At 47.9% G+C, this 22,085-nt stretch overlaps 1 protein-coding gene and 1 long non-coding RNA gene across 4 annotated transcripts; one reads left to right on the top strand and one right to left on the bottom strand.

Annotated features, from left to right (window-relative positions):
• Positions 1-1,455: 1,455 nt before the first annotated feature.
• Positions 1,456-21,961, bottom strand: si:dkey-40c11.2 (drebrin-like protein). Of its 3 annotated transcripts, none has more exons than XM_057034153.1 (16): positions 21,617-21,961; positions 10,268-10,323; positions 10,078-10,190; positions 9,813-9,887; positions 6,514-6,657; positions 6,283-6,360; positions 5,974-6,125; positions 5,806-5,860; positions 5,401-5,475; positions 5,162-5,270; positions 4,565-5,083; positions 3,771-4,214; positions 3,491-3,580; positions 3,278-3,408; positions 2,494-2,545; positions 1,456-2,414 (listed from the first exon to the last, which is right to left on the bottom strand). In XM_057034153.1, the coding sequence occupies exons 1-16, from the start codon at positions 21,706-21,708 to the stop codon at positions 2,182-2,184; spliced, it is 2,418 nt and encodes an 805-aa protein (XP_056890133.1). In that variant the 5' UTR covers positions 21,709-21,961; the 3' UTR covers positions 1,456-2,181. The 3 variants fall into 3 exon arrangements, with proteins under 3 accessions (XP_056890133.1, XP_056890134.1, XP_056890135.1); XM_057034154.1 differs by having other exon boundaries at positions 1,456-2,379; positions 21,617-21,958; XM_057034155.1 differs by having other exon boundaries at positions 2,235-2,423; positions 21,617-21,959.
• LOC130526471 (uncharacterized) lies at positions 3,406-4,521 on the top strand. The gene is made up of 2 exons (XR_008950757.1): positions 3,406-3,668; positions 3,749-4,521. It is a non-coding gene; the product is annotated as an uncharacterized LOC130526471 (long non-coding RNA).
• Positions 21,962-22,085: the final 124 nt, after the last annotated feature.

The following is a 22,085-nucleotide window of genomic DNA, read 5'->3' as shown; positions in this document are numbered from 1 at the left end:
GGGGACTCAATGCAACAGTATGGACAGGCAGAAGTGTGCAGATCAGACCAGCACTTGGTTCTTACGCTAGCAGGAAAACTCCCACTTTGAATCCACAAATGTGTAGCTGCGCTTATCCCCGCGCTGGGTATCTTGAGGCTGGCCAGGCATCATTTTCGAGGCAAAAAATCCCCGGCCAACAAGCCACGACCACGAGAGGCAGGTCAGATTAGGTGTCTGTCGTTGGCCCGCCGTGCTGATAACGCTACAGTGAGTGACACTTCCCCACCGCCACTCCACCTCGACCATCCCGCAGTTGTCAGTCTTCTACTGGTCAGACAGAGTCTGTCAGTTAAATAAGAGATAAAGGGAGAGCTGGGGGAGCTCCTGTGTTAGCTTGGCACCGCAGTCAAAGGGTTTTTTGTTACTGATGAGGGTCACAGAAGGAAGAACAGCCTGGAGATGGAGAGGAAGGGAAAAGTTGAGTGGCACATTAGCTGCGTCTCCCCCGTCAGTCAGTTTAATCTAACGAGACACAGGAGCTCCTAAGTTGTGAGGACCGAGCATATTTTGTGATACAAGAGGAGCGGGGACACGACTGTCCACACCGATTTGGCTTCACATTTCTGAGCGCAGATGCCCTCTCTCCATTTATCTTCTCCCTCACTCCAAGGTTTGCTTTCCAAAGAACATCAATGGGAAACTTTATTACAAGATTATTATGGTTTCCTTTTTTTATATACATGGCACAATCTTGCTCTTTTGAGCTTTCACGGTCGTCTTCTCACAACCCAATTAGAGAGGCTCATCACCTTTTCACACACATCACCCTTGATTAGCCTTCTGGGATAACCTCTGCAGAATCCTTCTCTGGGTAGATTTAGTCAATCTGTCAGCAGGCATCAGTTCAAGCCAGTTGAGACCCATGTCAAACATTACCTCTCTATTTCCGAACAGAGGCACATCTGCCAAACACCGTTACTCTGCTGGCACCACAAAAAAAATATTAAAGGTGTGTGCTCAAGAAATATTAATGTCATTTTCGATCAATCATTATTACCCAAGGGGAAAATCCTGTTTGAGGTGTAGCAGAATTAGCAATTTTTAGCTGGGGAAATGTCTGTATAGCCCTCCCCTCCGAATGTGTGCAACAATGAGCTTCCTGTCTGCTTGTCAAAGTGCTTCTCCTTTTGTCTTCAGGACTTTGCTCAGTTCTGGGAGAGCGTCGCGACTCGCAACACAGAAAACGCAATGTCTCCACCTACAGGCGGGAATGGAGAATTACACCTCCACTATATATTTTATAAATGAAATAATCCTAAAGTGCCTCCCCTTCCAAATAAACGTATATTTAATAAGTCAGTGATTTAGGATCATTCTTACTTTTTTTGTAAAAAATATTTAAATTTACCCAGGAGTAATCACACAGTGCTGCTGGGAACTACTGAAGAATCCAATAAACAACACAGGAGACACTTATTTTAAAACAGTTTATAGATGCAATTTATCTGTAAGGTTTGAGTGAATAAAAAGCATACATACTTTCAAGCAAGCGTACAAAAATCCAAGCAAAGTATAGTTTAAAGATCTTTTATACACACCTTATGTACATTGTGGACTATTACAGAGGATTAAAATGATTTTCTAATCTTTATATATTTTACTTTAAAGCCGGGGTGCCAGTAAATGTATGAGAGGATGTTTCCATGTGGGGAAATCTTGTAAAAAGCAAGTGAGTCAGTTTAATGCTGGTTTGACTCAAGTTTGCTTCAAAATAACCCAAGAAATACAGGAAGTTGGTGATGAGGATGATGAAGATGATGGTGATGATGGATGCTGAGTACCAACAGACAGGAATTATTTTACGGAACAGAAAACACAACGCAAACAGCGATGAGACAGACGCGTGCCATCGAGAAGATGATTCTTTGTGTTTCCGAAAACAAGAACATGTGATCGCGTCACAGCCATCTGATCCCTCCCGCCTCCCGACATTCCTGTTGTATCTTCCAAGGAAATAAGTTACTTCAGTCCAGGAAAAGGGCTCCACTTATCCGAGGAAATGAGGCTGGGTAATTCCTGCATGCTTGTGAAATTATGTATTTTCTTTAACAGAATCAAAATAGAGGCACACTTTTCTTTAAGACTGCAGCCAAAAGAGAGCAAAGAGATTTAAAGGAGGATAAAAGTGAAAAGACGACACTATATGTGAGGGGCGATGGTCTCCGAGCGTGTGCGCGCGTGCATGTGTGCATCTGCCAGCCTATATAGCCTCCACATAATTGGCGGGGAACAGGCCTTGTCGGCCATCTTTGCTCCGCCCCCTCCACCAGGCCTTGTCCACCGTCTCCACGCCCCTGATGATGTCGCCCAGCTCAAACGAGATCTCGGATTCGTCCTCTGTGGGAGCCGCATGATGACATGGTGAAGACCCACTAATCATACTGCAATTAACATAAGTGGAGGCACTTTGTGTGCACATGCTCGGCGATTACGCTCCAAATGGCAGCTTACCTGCTCGGTAGTCGTACAGAGCTCGGACGCACATTTCTGGCTCGGCTAAAACCTGAAGCACAGAAGGGTTGCAATTATGAAAAACAGGACTTATTCATTTAAATTGTCAAGATAAGGACTGGAAGCGCTCTCAACCAAGCGTGTTGGGGTGGGGGGGGGATGCAGCTGAGAGAATGTTTTCCTGCCCGTAAAGAAGAGTTGGACATTTAAGCCGAGACTTTAGCCGAAATGAAAATGCCTCCGCACGACTCTACTGGCTCAGAAACATCAGGCCGATCGTGTTAAAAACAAACAGCAAGCAGAGGTTTCGTTGTTACGCCGTTTCTTCTCGAGAACAACCGCGCTCCAAAAAGAATCCAGGAGAAAAAGCAGGTCCATCACGCTTGTGTGGAGACCCGAGAACAAAAATACCTTTAAAAGCGTTCTCAAGACGAGTCGGCGCGACAGTTCTATGCGCTTAAATATAAAGGGTGCGCCTGCATCCCACGTTTAGAAGGAAGTTACAAGGAAATGATATTTAAAGTAAAAAAAGATGTTAAAATGTTGTCTTCACATTGAGTTTGGCTGGTTTTCTTGTAGGGAACCGAGTTGGGAGCTCATTTAAGTAAAGAAACGGGAACGCTACACACGCCGTCTTCCTCAGCAGATGTTGGTTCATGCAGACTGTTGTTGTCGTGCGCTCGTGGTGTCACGTTTTTATCTGCCCCCCCCCCCCCCGTTAACGCATAGAAATACGGCTGCTTCAGCGTTGAGCGCCGAGACAAATGTGCTTGGCTTCAGTTACCTCCTGTCCGTTCTCAGAGATCTCCTCCTGCCCGCCGTCTCCGTCCTCCTCCCCCGCCGTGATGCGGCCATCGCAACGGGCCGTCGGCTCGGGCGAGCTGAGCTCGGCGTCGGACGGACTCAAAGATCGCTCTGAGGGATGGAGAAGGGTCCATCAACAGGGGGTCAGCTCGGAGGAGCAGTGGGAATCTGGTGTTTCAGGGTGCTGCCAAACCTATTCCATTGTGTTCCTCTCCATTCGTCATCCCGTTGGTTGACATGACAACGGTCGGGCGTTGGAACTCTTGACTCGCCGTTTCGATGTCTGGAACAATGCCGGGTTGTTAGCGTGGAATTCGACTACAGATGCCAGCGCTGCTGACGTCAGCCAGCACATTTTTTGGATATTTTTGGTAAGAAAACGAACCTTAAAAATTTGTTTTTTTTTTCCCCCTGATTAAATCAATTGAACTACGTGCATCTTGTGTGACAGCGTACGATAACAACCCCCCCACCTGTAACTGCCGACTCAGCAGGCTCGGCAGGCTCCTGGGCGGCTGCTTGGATATTCTTCTCTTCGTCTTCCCTCATCCGCTCTTCCTCCTCCACTAATGCCGCCTCAGCATCCTGCTTCAGCACTTCCTCCCCGTCCTCCTTTTCCTTCTCCAGCTGCTCTTCGTTCTTTCCCTCCGTCTCTTCCTCCTCCTCGTGTTGTTGCTCTTCCTCGCCAGGCTCTTCCTCAGCCTCCTCCTCTTCCTCTTGCTCCTCCATCTTTTCCCCCTCCGGTTCCCGCTCCTCCGCTTCAGCCTCCACAGTTCCGCTGGTTGCAGCTCCGGGCTGCGTTTGTGCTCCAGCCACGGTTGCCTCACATTCATCCTCTTCCTCATCTTCCTCCACCAGTACGGCCTGTACTTTGTACCCGATGTCTGAGACCAGCTCAGCGTGCACCTGGGAAGCAGCTGAAGAGGGAAAAATAAATCACTTTATTTGATATCCATAAGAGGCCCAGACTTCAAAGGTCAAAGGTCATTGTTATCATGTTATGAAACTCTTAAGTTTTACATGAATAGTTTTTATATATCAGAAGTAAATCGACAAAAACAGACAAAATACCCCAAGTGTCAAAATTTGAAGTAACATAAATTAATATTTCTATGGCAACAGCATCATATACAGGTCTAAAGATTTTTATAAATTGTTTTTTATATCCTAACATTAAAGATTGATATCCTGATATTAAAAAGGAATCTAAAATCCTGAGACAAAGCCCGAAGTCATCAGTTCCGTGTCATGGCGTGAATCACCTCACCTGGGTTTGGTCTCTCTGGGAGAGGAGCCGTTGGAGCCACAAGCGGGTCAAAGCAGAAGGAGCACTCTTCGGACTGGGCGGGGGGGTTCGAGGGCGATGCCAGCAGGACCTCGGGATGTGGTCGGGCGGAGCTGTCTATTAATACACTGGAGGACAGCGAGGCCAGGACAGTGGGGGAGGCTGGCGGAGCGGACGGTTCCGTTGGGGATTTTTCCTCAGAGTCAAGCTGAGCTGGGTCATTATTTTGCGGGACCTTAGGCATGGCCAACACCGGAGGGCTCGGACGCAAAGGTGACGTGAGAGGCGACATGGGGGCTCTAGACCTTGGGGGGGAGGTGACGGGGCGGAAATCAGGGCTGGCTGGTGGAGAGGCGGCACGGAAAATCGGAGAGGGCGGAGCCCGGGAGAAGGGGGATGCCAGAGGTGAGCTGCGTGGAGAAGGCGGCCTGCCCTCTTCCGCCTTAGAGAAGATGAACGCCGTGTCCGTCAGGCTGCGCTGGTAACGCCTGAACGGCTTTCCTGGAGAAGAAGAAGCAGCAGACGTGGGTTAAAACTCAAAGGGAGCGTCCCGGAAAAATGAGCTCCTGTGGCCGCAACCTCCGCGGGAGGATCCGGGGCTGGTGGGACTCTGAGATGACGATGACGACAGCTGCCGAAAGAACTCCCGAGGGTTGATGGAGCGCTGGGACACCAGCACCGCCGCCTCCTGAAGGTCAGGGAATGTCACCAATAGTTCAACGACAGCGAAAAATCCAGCACAGCAGCGATGAAAGAGGGATAATCTGTCGTTTTAGGAAACTCTGGGAATGAAAATCCCAAGCTGGGGAGTCACTTACCGCAGCTTTCTCTATAGATTCGCTCCTTCTAAGGCGAGCACGCATGTCGTCCTCGTGCTCCCGCTGCTCCAGCTCCTGTCAAACACAATCGCTTAAAAACTCTGAAATGTGAAATATCGGAGCCGGATCGGATTCATGTTATCACACTTTGCAGCATTTAGGGCCCCAGGACACAAACATTCCAGTTTCATCTAGTTTGCATTAACGTTTAAGCACCTGGTTAAAGTTACATCGGCATAGTTGACGTGAAATGAGGCGAATCGTCACATCACGTGCGCGTCAGAGTGACCAAAGAGACAATATGTCGTATCTGTCCTCAAGGTCAGAAAGAATTGATCCAGCTCGTCTCCACAGTGTCAGGGTGGACAGATGCCATTAAAACAAACAAACAAAGTGGTGGCTCACCCATTTTAATTTCTCCTTTCGGAGCAGCGCTTCTTCCTGCTCTGCTTCTCTTCTCCTGTGAGGAGAAATAATCGGAAAATTCTCATCCATCTATTATTGCCATCCCATATGGAGGGAATATTTCTTTGAATCGTTAGGATGGGAAGGGTGGGGTGGGGGGGATCAGACCTCTGCTCTTCAATCATCCTGAGCTTCTCATCCATCTTTCTGTCCCTCTCCTCAGCATCTCTCCGTTCCTTCAAGATTCTCTCTTTTTCCAGCCGGCGCCTCTGCTCGGCTGTCCGTCTCCGCTCCTCTTCTTTGCGCTCTTCCTCCTCACGCTGGACAAGTGAAACAGGAAACAGGAAAATGTTCATTATATACTAATAAAAGCGCTCACTGCCTTTCCTCGTGTACAGCAAACACAATGGATGCATGTTGCAGGATGTATGTTGTATGTATGTTGCAGTGTGAATAAGATGGAGGCCGGAGTTTTACCTCTGCACGTGCCCAGAAGGACTCTCTGTTTATCCGTCTCATCTCCATTGCTGCATTTGTTTTTCTGTAGTTTGTCCCCTGTAAGAACACTGTATCAGTCTCACTCTTCAAATTGGTTCAATTTGCTTGAACATACGAGGAAAAATAAACATGTATGACACTGCACAGGTTTCTTTTATGAGAGTATATGTCTCCATCTAGTGGTCATGTGGTGTATTGCATGTATCTTACCACGAGCTCCTCCTTTTCAGCAGACCTGGAGCTTCTTCTCACCCACTGTGAGGGAGCCTGGGCCTGTGCCTTGCAGAGCTCTGCTCTAATTTTCTCCTCTGTCACATCTTCCACATTCTCCGCAGTCATGAACATGTGTGCTTCCTGAAATAGGGAGGGGAAGGTATAAAGGAAAAGCACAGGGGCTTTGCAAACGGCAGAAAACCAACACACAAACACAGAATTCAGTTTGTTCGATTGCATTCATAGTTGTGCATCCAGGCCAAAAGAAGAGAAAAATGTGCAAATGCTTCAGATATAAGTCTTTGGAGAGAACAAAACCACGGCTCCAGTACGCGAGCGCAGGAATGTAACAGTTTGGATGGTCAGAGACATGCAGGGGACAGCTGGGAAAGACACTAAACATCAATTTAAGGTGCTAGAAATGCATTGAAACGAGCACAGAGGCAGGTCTTCTAAAAGGACATTAATGTGCGGCTGTAATTTTAAGAAAATGAGAGTGAATCCAGATTTGTTGATAAAGTTCCAGGTCTGTCAGTCTCCCAACAGGAAACCACCGTTTTATCTGAGCGACACCACAAACACTGACGCTGCGCAGAGCCTTCCACCGTCCCTATAATTCATATCACTGCAGAGTATAAGACAAATCATTCCGGCTGTCACCGCCAAGCCGCACCAGCGGGTCGGCGGCGCTGCAGGGAAAGTCGCGGAGAATCAGAACTTCCAGAAAACGCTCCTGCAAGTTTTCAGTGCAAATGCTGCACAGCCTCGACAGCAAAGAGAGCCCAAAATACAGACACACAGGCAGAATATGAACCGTCTCTCAACACACGATGTAAACAAAGCATAAAAAATGTGGTTCGGTAGCTGCTGATGACAGACAGGGATGTTTGGAGGGAGACTAATAAGTGGCAAGAACGACAGACTCACTCAAATGTAACCTTTTATCTCTCTGTTTTCTCCCCTCCCAAGTATGCCACATAACACACACACATCCCTGCACACACACTCATGCACACACACACCAAAGCAGTGTCTCTTCCTGCAAAGCCTGGGAATAATTCATCCTGACGCCAGGGTTGGATTAGAAGGCTACTTTGTAAAACAATTTTACTAAAGTGATCATTTTGTGCACGCACATGTGCACGCGCACACTAAATCGGTGTCTGTTTCCTGGTTTTTGTTGCTACTGAGTGTGTGACAGATGAGTCTCACATGTGGCTGACCTTTACCTTTAGGTTCATTGAGTTTGAAGTTGGTTAGATGCAGAAAACAAGCAGCCCCATCAGAAAAGTCCCTCTAATCTTTGTCTAGCTGGGTCGACACGCTGCTCCTAATATTCTTTGAAAAGTCCTTAATGAACCAAAATTTGAGAAAAACAGACGCACACGGAGCATTTGGGTCAGGGGTTGTTTTTAAAATGATAAAGTCGGACTGAGGACATTTTACCAACTGTCAACACAGCTGATGCAGAGGAATGTCAGGCCTTTAAAATTAGGCCTGCTGATTTAAGTAACTGATAAGAGCTTAGTCTAGACTGTCTCACACATTAAATGTGGCGAGAAAACATTTGCCATGATATAATAAGCATTCCTAGTGATTATTAATTAGGTTTCATTACACTTTAGCAAACCACAAATGTTTTGAAAAGGTTTTATCGTTCCCAAAGATAATTTTCTATAAATGAGTTAAGCTTTTTGGGTTGGCATTGAGTGACATCTGATATTTAATATAATCTCAGTACAAACGAGGCAAAGGTCAAAGGCGTGAGATTTATTTATAGGTTCATCATTTTAAGCAATCAGTCATCTCAGTCTGTCCTCCAACCAGTGTGGAGTGGAGGTGACAGATGCGAAGGAGTGACAGCGGAGGTGCTGTTCTCACCTGCATTACACACCCCTGCCTCCTCCTTTAAGCTGCTGCGCTCCTGCCACATTAAATATTATGACACTTGCACTCGAGTTTAGACTGAATTCCTCTTTAATCATCAATTCAGAGCTCGATGGTGATGATCAGAAATCCCCCATCGCGCTTCTGAGGCACCTGCGAAGCATCGAAACCTGCAGAAGCGCATTTTACCCTTCGTATTAGAACCCAGCGCCGCAGTACAGCTGTCAGAGAAAAACCCTCGCTGCTCGCTGGGACATGCAGAGAGAGAGAGGAAGGCGGAAGCCAAGTCAAGGAAGAATCAAGGAACGATGTCAAGTGTGGAGAAAAATCGAAACCAGCAGTAAAAGCCTTGATCGTCAAGAGCGCTCTGAGAAGGGAAACAAACCGTCTCCATGTGGGTTTTGCTGCAGCCACAGTGAGGTCACAGCGAGCCCTGATTCTCATGCTCTCATTGGAGAATTCTTATATCTCCTGAACAGAAGGTGCAACAGAGTTTGCATGTTACAGGCCACCAGGCTCAAATCAGGGGGGGTTTCACCAAATGCTGCGTGCACGGCTGCATAAATAATTCCGAGACCAGCGTGTTAACGCGCCCACGTGTGGAAGCCGGTTAATTGCAGTGTTGATTTATGGTTTTGCAAAGGCTAAAGGTCACAATTATCCCATAACGCTCCGTTTTCTTGATCCTGTGCCACAATTATTCTTCTGTAAATCTGATGTCCCACAAGGAAATACACAGACATGGGGGGGGCTTTCATAAAATGTCTCCCAAAATCCCAGAATCTCTGTTCATTGTTTAAAAAAAAGAAAGGCGAAAAAAACGGCAAACATTCCACAGATGCTTCTGCAGTTGACCGGGCGATGCCTTTATATGGAAACCAGTAAACCTCGGGGTCAGCGCAACGTCATCTGGTACGAACCAAACTAAATAAACATTGTTGGGGGGAACACAGATGGACAGGATGCAGCTGACCAGGTGATGGAGGTTTCCTCTACACGACACACACGCACCTCCAGACGCCTGAATCATAAATACTCTCAGACGTCCACTCTCCTCTCTCCCGTCTACTTCCTGTCTCTCCAATCACCCAATCGAAGCTCTGAACAATGGAGCCTTCAATCCCAAAATTCTGGGCCCCCCCACCGCCGCCAGGCCTCAGTCCCGATACCACACAGAGGCCACTTGAAGGCAGGAGCGACGGCAATACAACAGGAAGTGGGCTGAGGACAGGAAATTGTCACGGCAAACCAAAATAAACAATTGTGTGTGTGACTATAGCTTGTCCACGGGTGAAGGACAAGAGAGCAGGACACAGGGTTGGAGGAGAGCTTGGAAAGTACAGCGGCAGGTTGTTTTCATCCCTGCGTGTAAAACATCTCAAGGCGAGCGGCGTTTTTATCTGCTGCACCTTGAAGAAGTTCTTGATGGCCGGAACGTGGCTGGCACATTCCGTCCTCCGGTAGTCCTCCACATTCTGGCCGACCTGCGGACAAACACAGGATGCAGTCGCTCGCATTCAGATCTGAAGAGGAGGAAGAGCAGAGGAACAAAGAGCTCCACAAGGCTGGAGCTGCCATCTAGAATGTTGGAGGCACCTCCTTTTCTCATCATTTGCGCTGATCTTCTCAGAACAAGTCAAAGGAACCGGGTCCCGGTGCCCCGGCGCTACTCACCCAGCTGATCAGAGCGATCTGGGGGGCGCCCGTCTCCGTGTTGGCCACCTTGCAAAGTCCATACTGGGGCTTGGAGGCGTGAAATTTCGCCGCCAGCTCATCCACGCCACCGGCTGTCAGAGAGGGAGAGTGAGCGTAAACGTGCACGCTGCGTGACCCTGACGCATGGAGACACGAGGATGATTCTTACCTCCAGAATCGGCCAGTTTGAGCTTGTTGGTGAAGCCGTCATATGTGAATATTGCCCTGTGGACACACATACATGAAGACAGGTCAGCCGCACGCGGTCCACATGACAGGTGCGCGAGCGTTCGGCAGCGAGCAGATCACAGCGGCGTCATCTCCCCGTTCGCCTCCTGCTGGGCCTCAGCGTCACATCGGGTATTTACCGCCTGAACTGCGAGCGTTTCTCACAGCCGTCGCTCTTTCTGACAGGTTGCAGGTGAAAACATGCCCCGCCGCGCCCTTCAGCGGGGAAAGCTGCAAAAGGCCTTGTCAACACCACCACCGCTTCAACGTTTCTACAGATCAGTGAGAGAACCCCCCCGCCGAAGAGTCGACGTTTGTTAACTGCCCCCCCCCCCAAAAAAAAACGGACGAAGACAATACAGACTGCAATGTCGCACCTTCATTTAGGCTCCGTCTCCAATGCTTTCAATGCACACTTGAGTCACGTGAGTTTATCGTGTCCGTGCACACGTGTGTCCGTGCACACTGTGTCCGTGCACGCGTGTGTCCGTGCACACGTGTGTCCGTGCACGCCTGTGTCCATGTGTAAATCTGTTGGATTCTTACTGAGGAGTCAATAACATCTGGAGCCAAGTAGCAAGAGCAGAAGGTCATGAACAGCTAGTGCAATGGGCCAAAGGTGAGTGTGTGTGTGAGTATGTGTGTGAGTGCGTGTGTGTGGGGGGGAGTTCTCAATGACATCTGTCATGTCATTAAAATCCAAAGCTCAGATTAGAGAAAGAACGATCTGAGGTAAGCTTAAGGTCACAGTTATGCATACATTGGCAGAGTAGAAGAAGAAGAATCATTCTCATCAAAACGTAAAAAAAAAGAAAGCAAAAGGAGGAGGTTGACACAGCCGCTAACTCGGTTAACTTGTCTGAATCGGTCTGTTATGCTTTCTAAAGGACAAAGAGCGATCGGACCGTGTGTGAGCGTGCTGAGGGAACAATGGCTACATTGTGCACAGAACTAAGTGGCTGAATGTCGTCTCTGTGCCTGTGAGGAGGCAGCGGGCTGACGCCACTCTCTGACTTCTCCTTCTGCAGATCTTTCTGCAGAATATTTCGCCAGGCTGAATCCGTAAGAAGCCCCACGTGTGACCTTAGCATCAGCTTTCATTGGTAGGAGAAGGTCGGCGTTTGCCAATCAGCAGGGAGACTGAGCTGCGTAGGGATGTGGCAACAGTCAATGATCGAGAAATTTGGTGAAACAACTCACCTAAATCTAAAAAAAAACTGCTCAAGCTGGAGTGAGACAGAGACAATTTAGACAATATTTTGACAAAAACTCATTTTTGTAAATATCAGGGCTCTGGCGTCTCTGTCCACCTCGCTAGTCCAACACTAGCATCAAGAAATCCATATCTCCTCCGGCTCCCACGGCATTCCTTAAGGTCAGGCGTTTACAAGCTGGGTCAAAGGTCGCCGTGTCTCTTAATTGCATGTGCGAATTCTCCGGCCAAGAAACCAGCTTTCACGGGAGGAATCTCTGACTTTTTCTTCAGACCACGTTTGCGAACATTTGAACGAACCTGACTATAGAAACCTTTAAATACCGGCGGAGCCTTTCTCAGAAATATGCTCCACATATAATGTGGTCCAATTTCTCTAAAATATCCTGGCACAACTATAATAAAACAAAAAGAGTGATGAAACATCTGCAACGCACCTGACATGTGTTGCCTGGGAATATTCAACCTCACAAATACCACCATGAACAACTTCACCTGAACTCATCCCGTCCTCACACCATTATCATGCAGTCAGTAAACATGCCAGGGGTAATAACAGTTCACAATAACAGTAATAACATTAATTACGAGCAATAGTTGATGGTTCTGGCTGTGACGCTCTTCAAAAGCATGCCTCTTCTGCACAATCCCACTTACTGGAACTCGGATTTACAACAAAGCCTGTGGAAAAGCACCGATGGATCATCTGGACGTGCAGCAGTGTGGTGCAACAAATGCCCCCCCCACACCGCCACCCCTAAACACTGCCAGCAGATGTGTTGCAACATCACGAGCGAGGGCGACTATAAATTTGCTCTGGAAGTAGCTGGCGTGACACTTTGAAAGAGCCCACTTGTGTGAGCACTTCACTTTCTGTTGTTTCTGTTACTCTGCTGCCTCGTGCAGATACAGTAGCAGCAGTAAAAATGTATCCTAACAGGGCAGATTAACCCCTCCCAGTGCGTCACGCATGCCGTTTTCTCCCGAGCTGATGAGAAAAACAGCCGTTCTGGTGTCTCTCTACCAGCCCGGCTCTGAAGCCAGCCAGCTATGACCTCAGCTCAGAGGGAGGGAGGAGGAAAAAAGAAGAAAAGAGGAGAGCATGAGGCAAAGGGAAAAAAATACAATGGTTCCATGATCAGAAACATATTTATTTTATAACAAACAATGAGCAATCTGCAGCCCGCCACTCCCCACAGTTACAACACAAATAAACAGCCTTCTCTAGCGGCGCGTACGGGGACAAAGGCTCAGAGCACAAATAGACCTGCAACACACACCGACTGGAGTCGCCAACAATCGGGGTGGTTTGTTTTGGAGCGGCAGAGCTCCCGTAAAGCCTCCAAACATGCAGCCCTCTGCCATTTCAAGAGGAACATAACAGAAGCAGATGGAGAGTCGTCCTGGAGAAAAAGGTTTTCAGGCATTTCTAGCAGCCAGTTCAGCGTGGCGAGACGATCCCGGGTGCATTTCTGGGTTCTCTCGACCAGTACGGAACCCCATAAACGTTCATCATAGTCCTCGTTCCCCCCTTCAGCCATTCCATTTCCATATATTAGCCATCATCATCGCTAATTAATTATTCGCCTGCTACATCACAGATTTCTGTCTCCCCTGCTTTAAATCTGGAAACCATGTCCCATTAAAACTGCAGCCATAACTCATTGCCACCCGCCCCCTCCTCCCCTTGACTCCACACTTCCTGTCCCTCTCTACATCTCTCTGACAGGGAGATCTTTTGGGCTCATCGGTCCCATCTCTGCCAGTGGGAGAGACGGGAGTGATTTGCTGTTGTGCACGCCGTTAAATAAAAATAATAATCTGAGCACGAAGTGAAAGAAATGGGAAAACATGTTAGATGCTGGGAGTCAGCTCTCTATCAGACCCCTCCTCTACTCAGCAGACTTCACCAGTTCTTCTTCCAGGAGGGTTTTCCCCCTCCCACCATCAATAACCTCCAAACTCTTACTCGCCACTCTACATTCACCTGAGCCCCCGCTGCTATTTTTGGCCAATCTTCATCGCTCTATGTTGGGATGAAGAGGACCTAAACAGATACACGGTGCTCATTTCCTTTCGCAAAACATGGGCAAAGAAAATAAAACTGTCATTCAGGGACATGCAGAGACTTGTGGGTAGAAATCGTCAAAGAAAGAATTGAAGAAGAAAAAAAAATGCTAAGAGATAGAACAGGCCTGTAAAGGATATAAATATAGGCTGGAACTATTAATAAGGTGTATACTGAATTGTTAAGTATGAGGTTATATATTGTGTTTTGACTTTCCAAAGCTTCTGCATAGAATAAAATCAAATAATTAAGGTGGCTCAGACATCTGACTGGATGCCTCCTGAATCCCTGGTGAGGGATTTCAGGCAACCGAGAAGAGGCCCCAGGGAAGAGCCTGGAAGACCTCTGTCTCCCAACTGCCCTGGGAACACCTCGGGATTCCCCCAGAAGTGCCGGAGAGAGGGAAGCCTGGGCTGGATGGACAGACGGACGGAGGGAGGGAGGGATGGATGGATAAATAACTAAAACCAATATATATTATATCATATCAGGGGGCTGGGCTGGGAAGCGAATCTGTGAATTCCTAGACTGCACACAGGTAGAAGAAACAGAAAGAAAGGGGATTTCTCAACAGTGTTTTTACACCATTCCTCCATACTGGATGCAATGCACCCGTATATTAGAAAATAGATATTCTCTAAGTGCGGTAATCCAGCAACGTTCTCTCTCCGGCTCCTCATGAGGCGTTGAAACGCTGACTTCACACTGATTCAGGCGGCTGCTGACAGATGGCGTTTAGGCAAACACCTCAGTGTGGTTGTTTAACATCCTGCAACGCGCGAGCTGACCCCGAGCCACTCGCAGAAACGTGGCCAAAAGGAATAACCCACAGCAAGGATGGAGGAAGAAAGCGAAAGAAGGGAGGGAAGGCTGCGGATAAAGGAAAGGCTCACAAAATGTCTTTGTTTGCTAAGTTACAGTCAGGTGACTTTGCGGCGGTTGGTTGTGACGACTGTAATCCTGACAGACACACAAGCTGCCTGACTCCCATGATTCCATGCAACACCACACTAGCAGAGGAGTAAGGGTGAAGAATGAAGATCCTTTTGCCAATGAAATACTTCTCCTTTCCCACGGAGATGCGACTCTGGTGACACTCGGTGCGCAGAACTGCATTCAGCAGGATCACAGTGGTGTTTTGATGAATTACAGATTTATTTTTAATCCATCATCTCAGCTCCGGCCTACAGTAATCGCTTCCACATGTATGGCTGTGTCAGAGCTATTGAGAAAAGTCTTGTGTAAACTTCTTGCAGAGGCCCCATGTTTGTGCTATCAGGGAAAGCAAATGAGATTTACCTTTAAAAAAATATCAAACAAATATGTTAAGCCTTCCAGAAAACTTACTATAACACGGTGATGATTTACTGGAAGACTATTTATGGGCGATTGGCATTACTGGCTGGTCATTCCATCCAGGTTCTTTCTCATTATCTTCATTCTGAGGACAAATGATCCTTCGGTCCCCTGGGAGTCCAGCTGAAGAACCATTTGGCAGACAGTTTGACCCACTTACTCCCTCAGTCCCACCTACAGCTTTACACCGACTGACATGTAGCATATCTAACTGGGTGGAGGGTGCGTTAGCCTTCCCCCCTCAGAGACCATTACGGAACACTGAAACAATTCTGACCCGGTAAATAATTGGATGAAATTAAAGATGCAGTGGAGGAAAAGAAAAACATGCATGCGTGAGCACAAAATATACAGGCAAAATCCACACAGGACAAAGCAGAGTAGAGACCAAAGGGAAAGAAGCGTTTGGAAAGGCTGCGAGCCGGAGGTGTGGCTGGAGTCAGAGGGAGAGACTCGATGGAATGTTGACAGGGAGGGAGAAAAACTTCAGTCCTCAGCAAATTGTCATTCCAGAGGAGTTCGGAATACAACAAAGCAAACAAATAAGTGATTAAATCACTCCCAAAGGAAGGAGCTGGGGGGGTTCAGGCGCTAACTTATTGCACTTATTGACACTGCGGGGAACTGCGAGGGCACGAGACCACGGCTGCATGGGCACCAGGGACAAACGGTGCTGCGGCCATGGGCGGATCCAGTGAGATGGCTCTTTGGAAATCGAGCCGCCCGTGTACTCGTTACTCGGTAATTTGGCATTTCTTTTAGCCGCACCATCACCAGGGCAGGTTTTGTCAGCTTAGGTATGCGAGTGCTGCGTGTCAAGCTGGGAGCAATATTGTGGAAATACCACAAAATCCATGGAGATCCGAGTGTGGGTTCGTGTGGCACCTTGTTCCTGGTTTTGAAGAGATTGGCTGGAAATCAAGATTTTGGGTTTCATCAGAAAGAGGAAACCGCGTGGACAAGCTGAAACGATGGCACGACCTGTCAGATTCTTGCTTTTGTTCTTCTTCAGTCTGCGTTTAGAAGCCGTTGGGCCTTCGGTAGATAACTGGAAACGCAGTTGGACAACGGCTGATAAGTCGCTACGCACCGATGAGGCGCCGCGGGACACTTTTGTTCCCTTCCCGACACCGAACTGCGGCCCAGTACATTCACTCGTGGCCCGCCCTGCCAAACATAAATCCGTGTGCAGGGAAAAAAACCCAAAAAGGATAACGTGATGACATATATCGCAGGAAACAGCACGATCCGTTATAAGACACGAGAGACCCAAATGTATGCGGTGAGCTGGAATTCTGGCAGAACCTGGTCACAAAGAGCACATCTGTGTTGTGCAGTGAAAGGAGCTGAACACGTCCTAAATAAGCTACTTATCAGCGGAGTGTTTTCCTAAGACTGGCGGCCCGCATGAATGCTGAGAGACGGGGGTTCACGCTGGGGAAACTATAATGAGCGGTGGGAGAAGTGGAAGTCTGTTGGCTAACAGGTTTAGCTATAGGAAAGGTCCACAGGGAGCCGACGCGTTACTGGGGGTCGGCGCGCTTCAGAGAGGACAGGAGCGGAGCGGGGCTCTCCGGAATCGCGATCCGAGATCAGAGAGGCATTTCCTGTGCACATTATCGCACGTGCAAAGACAGAAAGAGTGGCTGGGGGAGGGGCTCCCAGTATCACGGTAATTATGAGACCATTAAAGAGACGATTGGATCTTATCTTCATTTCCTTTAAGCAAACAAAGCCAACTTTTCCCAAGTATCACATGTCCACCAAGGCTGCATTTCAGCCCCCCCCCCTTTGATCTTCCTTCATCCCTCTTCCTCCCCGTCTTCTCGTCCTTCTCGCCTCATCTTACTAAATATTTCCCACCTATATTCTTCTCTCTACATTCATTTGCGTCCCGAGTGTCCCCCCCTTGCTTCCTCCTCACTTGACTCAGCCCCTACTAGCAACAACAGGATTTTCCCACCAGTGTTGTCAGGACAACAGACACCCCCCCTCCCTAAACCAACACCACCCTCCCTCCACCTCAAATTTGGCCAATAGACAAACAAGAGACAACGGTCTCCAGTTGGACCATGTATCCTGTTTAGATTTACTGCGATGACACTTTAGGAAAGCTGAGTCTATCGCCACTCAGACAGATGTGTCGTAAAACTGTGGAATTACCATGTGATGTCAGGATATCAGGTCGTGATCACAACCACTGCCCACAACCTTTGAGAGGAGGGAACGGAACGGAACCGACTCATTCTCACAGTGTTGGGAGAGTCGTGGGAAACGAGACGAGAAAAGTGTGTGTTTGAGTGTATCTAGAAAAAGCTCAACGTGTCAAAGCGCTGTGTGTATCAGCTGATCTTCAAACGGTGCGATTAGATAGTGAAAATGTTATCTCATCCCATAAGAAGCGCGGCTGTCAGAATCGGCAGGTGTTGGACTTGGCATTAAAGTTAAATTAAAGTTATTGCCAACATGATTTGAAGACACCACAGTTGCCCCTTGGCAATGTAGTGTGGAGGAGCTGCAGGCAGCACATGAAACAAATAGGTCGCGTTACATTTACAGCAACAACGTGGAGAAACTGAAATCTACGACTCCCCTCAAGCACATCACACACCACAGTCACATGGAAGTGCAGATGTTCTCTGAAACATGCAGATGTGCGACTGTTATCCGAACACCCTTGGAAACCCCACTTGTCTCCACCATTACAAACTCCTCGCCTCCTTCCAGTTCCATATTCCAGGAACTCTCAGGCTTTACACACATTAAAACCCAAGTTTTAAGCTGAGCCTCAGCCCTGAGATCTCTTTGATATATCCACTGCTGTGGGAACAAAATGACGTGAATTCCAGGGGAAACTGTGGTTCCGCTGGTCAGAGGGCGTCGGGATGAAGGGCGACTGCATGTACTTCATCGAGCAGAGAGGGTAATTGAGGGAAAGAAGTGTCACGGTTTGAAAACTACACCACAATATGTTTTGTCTCTCCGTTCCAGGTAGAAATCTGACCCCACGAAGAGCAGCCGTCGTGTCATCAAACATTAATTAACCTTTTTTCTGCGGGGACGTTACAAACTGCCCCTCAACACAGGGACAATTTGCAGCCTAGGACGGTGGAATGATCCAATCCCAGAGAGGGCAGAACCTTTCGCAGTCACACGGAGGACTGTTATTACACGGCAGCCCCATCTGAGAGTAAACAATGTTTAAGAGAGTGGAAAAGCAGTCGTTTTGTGATTATTGTTAAAATCAGTGTAATTCAACCAAAGAGAATAGAGCTGCTGTCGTCTGCTCCCAACGGGACACACTGAAGCTGTCGAGTAATGGATTCTACGTACGCCCGATAACGTCATCCTGATCATTTTAAAGATGCTTAAACTCTGTGCATCCAGTGAGGATAAAGGCTCGTTGTTGAGTCAGATTTGTTGGGCTAACAGCGTAGCTGCTTTATCGCTGCCGCTTTACTCCAGTGCGAACGGGTGTAGCTGTCACTCGACTTCCCCTTTACTCCCAGTCTTTATTGTACCAGGAATTATATCAATCAAACACATCCTGTTATCATTCAGTCTCACAACAAGATTGTTGGAACCTGTCTGAAGCCTGCAGAGTGAGAGGAAACCTGCCAGACTGCCTGTTTTGCCTGTGTGGGGCTTTGTTTTAAACTTGCACAACAGCTCGTGTGTCATTGTTCCATTCGACAGTTCTGTCAGTATAAATAGCAAAAGGAACAAGCAGAAACTGTTCGAGCCTCATTACAACATTTGCCTACTGAGTGAAAAACAAAATCAGATCTCTATGAAGTCAGAAGAATGTGTATACCTGGGAGCACATTGGACTGCATAGTGTCTTTCAACACCCACAGGTGAGTTCCATGAAACCTTAGACGCACAACCACTTTTAGTCCCTTCAAGTTAATCATGCATGAGCCTGCGGAAATTCTAGCAAGTAGAGACTCCACAAACACATCAGGCCTGTGCTGAATTACAGATACTTCAGGTTTAGGGAGGCTACTGTAATCAGGCTTAAAATCTCAAGCTAATTTCCTGCTCACACGAGGCCCAAATTGGCTGAGGGCTCAGAAGATGCCATATATTACCTCTGCTTCTTCACCTTAAAGAGGATCCGATATAAAGCAGTGTTTGACCACTGCTGAAACGTGTCAGACGTTAGAACAAAAGCAGCTGGGCGGAAAAGTGAAACAGGCATGCTGCTGGAATCTCAATATAAAAGCATACCTGAAAGATGACGACACACACGGATATTGAGACCTAAATAAAGAACTGCCAACACCCGATTAAATCCGATCCAAAAATCTGCGCACAAGGCCACCTTTGTTTCAGTAAACAGCAATCACGCTGCATTTAAGGGCGTAAACGTTACACGATGCTACTTTTACGTGGCTCCTTTTAATTATGCCGTCACATGTGTAAATCCAGGAACCTGAATCGTGAACACGCTTCCTCATCCTCCAAAAAAAGATAAATTGGTTTCAGAAGAGGTCGTCAACAATGCACCATCTGATTATCTGATGTGGCCTCTAAGGCTGCAACAACACCCCGGACAGTGCTATATGCACTTACACAGGGTCGTTTGCTGCTTTGGATTTCTTACAAAACGAGCCTTTGTTGCTTGTAAGCGATGAACTAGTCGGCACAGTTTCTGCTCCTCATGGCCAAACATTGACATAAATGCTGGAACAAACCAGAGATTTGATAGCCGGCCTGATATAAATGGGGAACTTTGCTAAGGGTGTGAAGTATTTCACATGTCCATGATGAGCTGCCATTGGGAACATCAGGTTTTGCCATTGACCAGTTTCAGTTTTTAGTGAGAGATTCCAAGTCCCAAGCGGGACCCTTGGCAAGCTTCGCTGGTCTGAGAGACAAGGCAGAGACCTCCAAAGCTGTATGTTGTGCAGAGAGGGCTGAATGGCGTTTGCATTGAAATAGCTCGTCCTTTCTGACTCACAAAAGGTCTATTTCCTATTCAAGACACAAGGTCATCAGATAATTCAGACACGGGGACCTGAAGGCCACACAGTGGGAGCAGACTAGCTTAACAAAACCCACGTCCCACCACGTTCTGTGCAAAGACTCACTGTAGGAGCCTCTGTGGGCGAATATGCATACCCCAACACAAGAACATTCACATGCAAACTCACATTAAATCCCCCAGACATGTGCATGTGAGGCTGAGCTGGGTTCCGCTGGGTTGACAGTGGGAATCGTGACATCATCGTGCCCCCTTCCCACCTCTCTTTTCAGACAGAGCAGAGTTATTTAGCCTTCCAGAGTGCATTTCTCTCCCCTGCTTTTCTTTCCCTTTGTATTCTGCTGAATGCCGAACACGTGCATGTTATGGATACTCGTGCATGTTTGAAAAAACAACTGGTTCGGAATTCCGATCTGCGGCACAGTGAAATATGGGGGCTCTCCATCGAGAAACTGCTGGATTTGTGGAATATCTATGGAAGCGTTGGCACTAAACATAGAAAACTAACCAACTATAAGAATGACTGAGACGTTTTTTCCAAACTGTTTTGCAAAGCTCGCCAAGGTGAATCTAACGACCGTGTGCCTCCAAAACCAAATAAAGAGTCAAGATAAAAGCTGAAGGGAGTGAGGATTGAAACTCTGGCAGAGGAAAATGAAAAATAAATACAGGAGCTTTGGCCTGCTTCTCCCTACTTCATCAAAGTGAGTGGATACGTGGAAAGAGGAGGATATAACATCCAATTCTCCCTGACTCAATACCACACACAGCAGGGGTGGTGGGGGGGGGGGGGGGGCAGGAAGGCCAGTCATAGATTGGTATTGTTTGGGAAGCGATGGCTAGGTAACTATAGTGACAGATCAGCTAAAAAAGCATAACAAAAGAGTTAAGCCAAGTTAACTGACGGTCCAGTGCTCAGGTTACAGATAGAAAAGTTGGGGAGAATCGAGATTTTAAATTATTTATGTTATGACAGTTTCAGCAGGTAGCAAAAACGCTTACATGTAAAGACTATTTACTGCCCCCCAATCCTCCAACAGTGAGGAACTGTTACGTTCTTATCGCTTCTCTTTCCGAGGGTCAGTATATTTCTGTTTACGTGGTGCATTTGGGGAAAAACAAGGAGACTGGAGGACTTTGTTAAGGCGCGGTGCTCGCGCGTGCCAAATTAAAGATCCTCTCCTTGAAAAACGATCCCAGTTGTTGTCAGAGGTCAGAAACCCAAACCCCCTCTACGCTGTTCGATCTCGGAAAGGAAGAGCAAACGCACGCGGCGCAGGTGGGGGCACCGGGCCGCCCTCCAGGTGCTGCGCGCTCGGCCACACCGGCCCCCTGCCGTGCGTAAAGGATGACACCTTACATCACCGCCCACGGAAGACAGGAGAGGAGAAAAGCACACGACCCCAACACGACTCAACTAACCTGGGTGCGTGCGTCATTTGCGGTCCACGTTGCGTGGTCGCCCTGCAAAGCTGGCAAATCTCCGTGTCCGTTCAACTCACGCAAAAGCCGATCTCCTTATGGGTGAAGGGCGAGAACCGCGCGGAAGAAAGCGAACATTAAACTTTCTCATCCGATCTCTCGGTGGAATATTGTCTTTAGAGTCAAGGGGAAACGTAAATTTAACGCATGATTCTGCAGAGTCACTAAATAGTGTTTAAGTTACCAGTTGGTTGAGGAGCGGGGGTTCAGGATGTCCTCTTTGGCCGTGAGCAGCGACAAATTGTAGGTATCAAGGTTGACCTTTCCTGCGTTCATGACGGCAAAACTTTCCAGAGTTGTGCAGTTTGGCTGTCGTCACTGGTTCCGAAGGTTTGGGCGGGGGAGTTGGAAGTTCTGCTGAAGAGGGGGAAAAAAAACCCAGCCACAGCGGAGTGTCGGTTCACGGCCGAGCAGCAGTGAAGGTTTGCAGGTTCATGCAGGGCGGAGGGGGGGGGGCATTTAAGTTCCGAAGCGGAGCGATCTGTGCGGGAGCCGCGTACTCACAGCGAGGAGGAGGCTGCGACTGCGCTCGGCGTCTTTGTGCAGCGGAGTAGAAGTTTTCACCAAAAAAAAGAGCCCCACCTCCTGTTGAGAGAGTGGAAAGCGTAATGACTTCACTGGCTGGATGACTGAGGAACCACTCAGCAGCACAT

This window comes from Takifugu flavidus, chromosome 5 (assembly GCF_003711565.1).
Source record: "Takifugu flavidus isolate HTHZ2018 chromosome 5, ASM371156v2, whole genome shotgun sequence".
Classification (NCBI taxonomy): Eukaryota; Metazoa; Chordata; class Actinopteri; order Tetraodontiformes; family Tetraodontidae; genus Takifugu; species Takifugu flavidus.
This window is presented reverse-complemented; position numbering and strand designations above follow the sequence as displayed.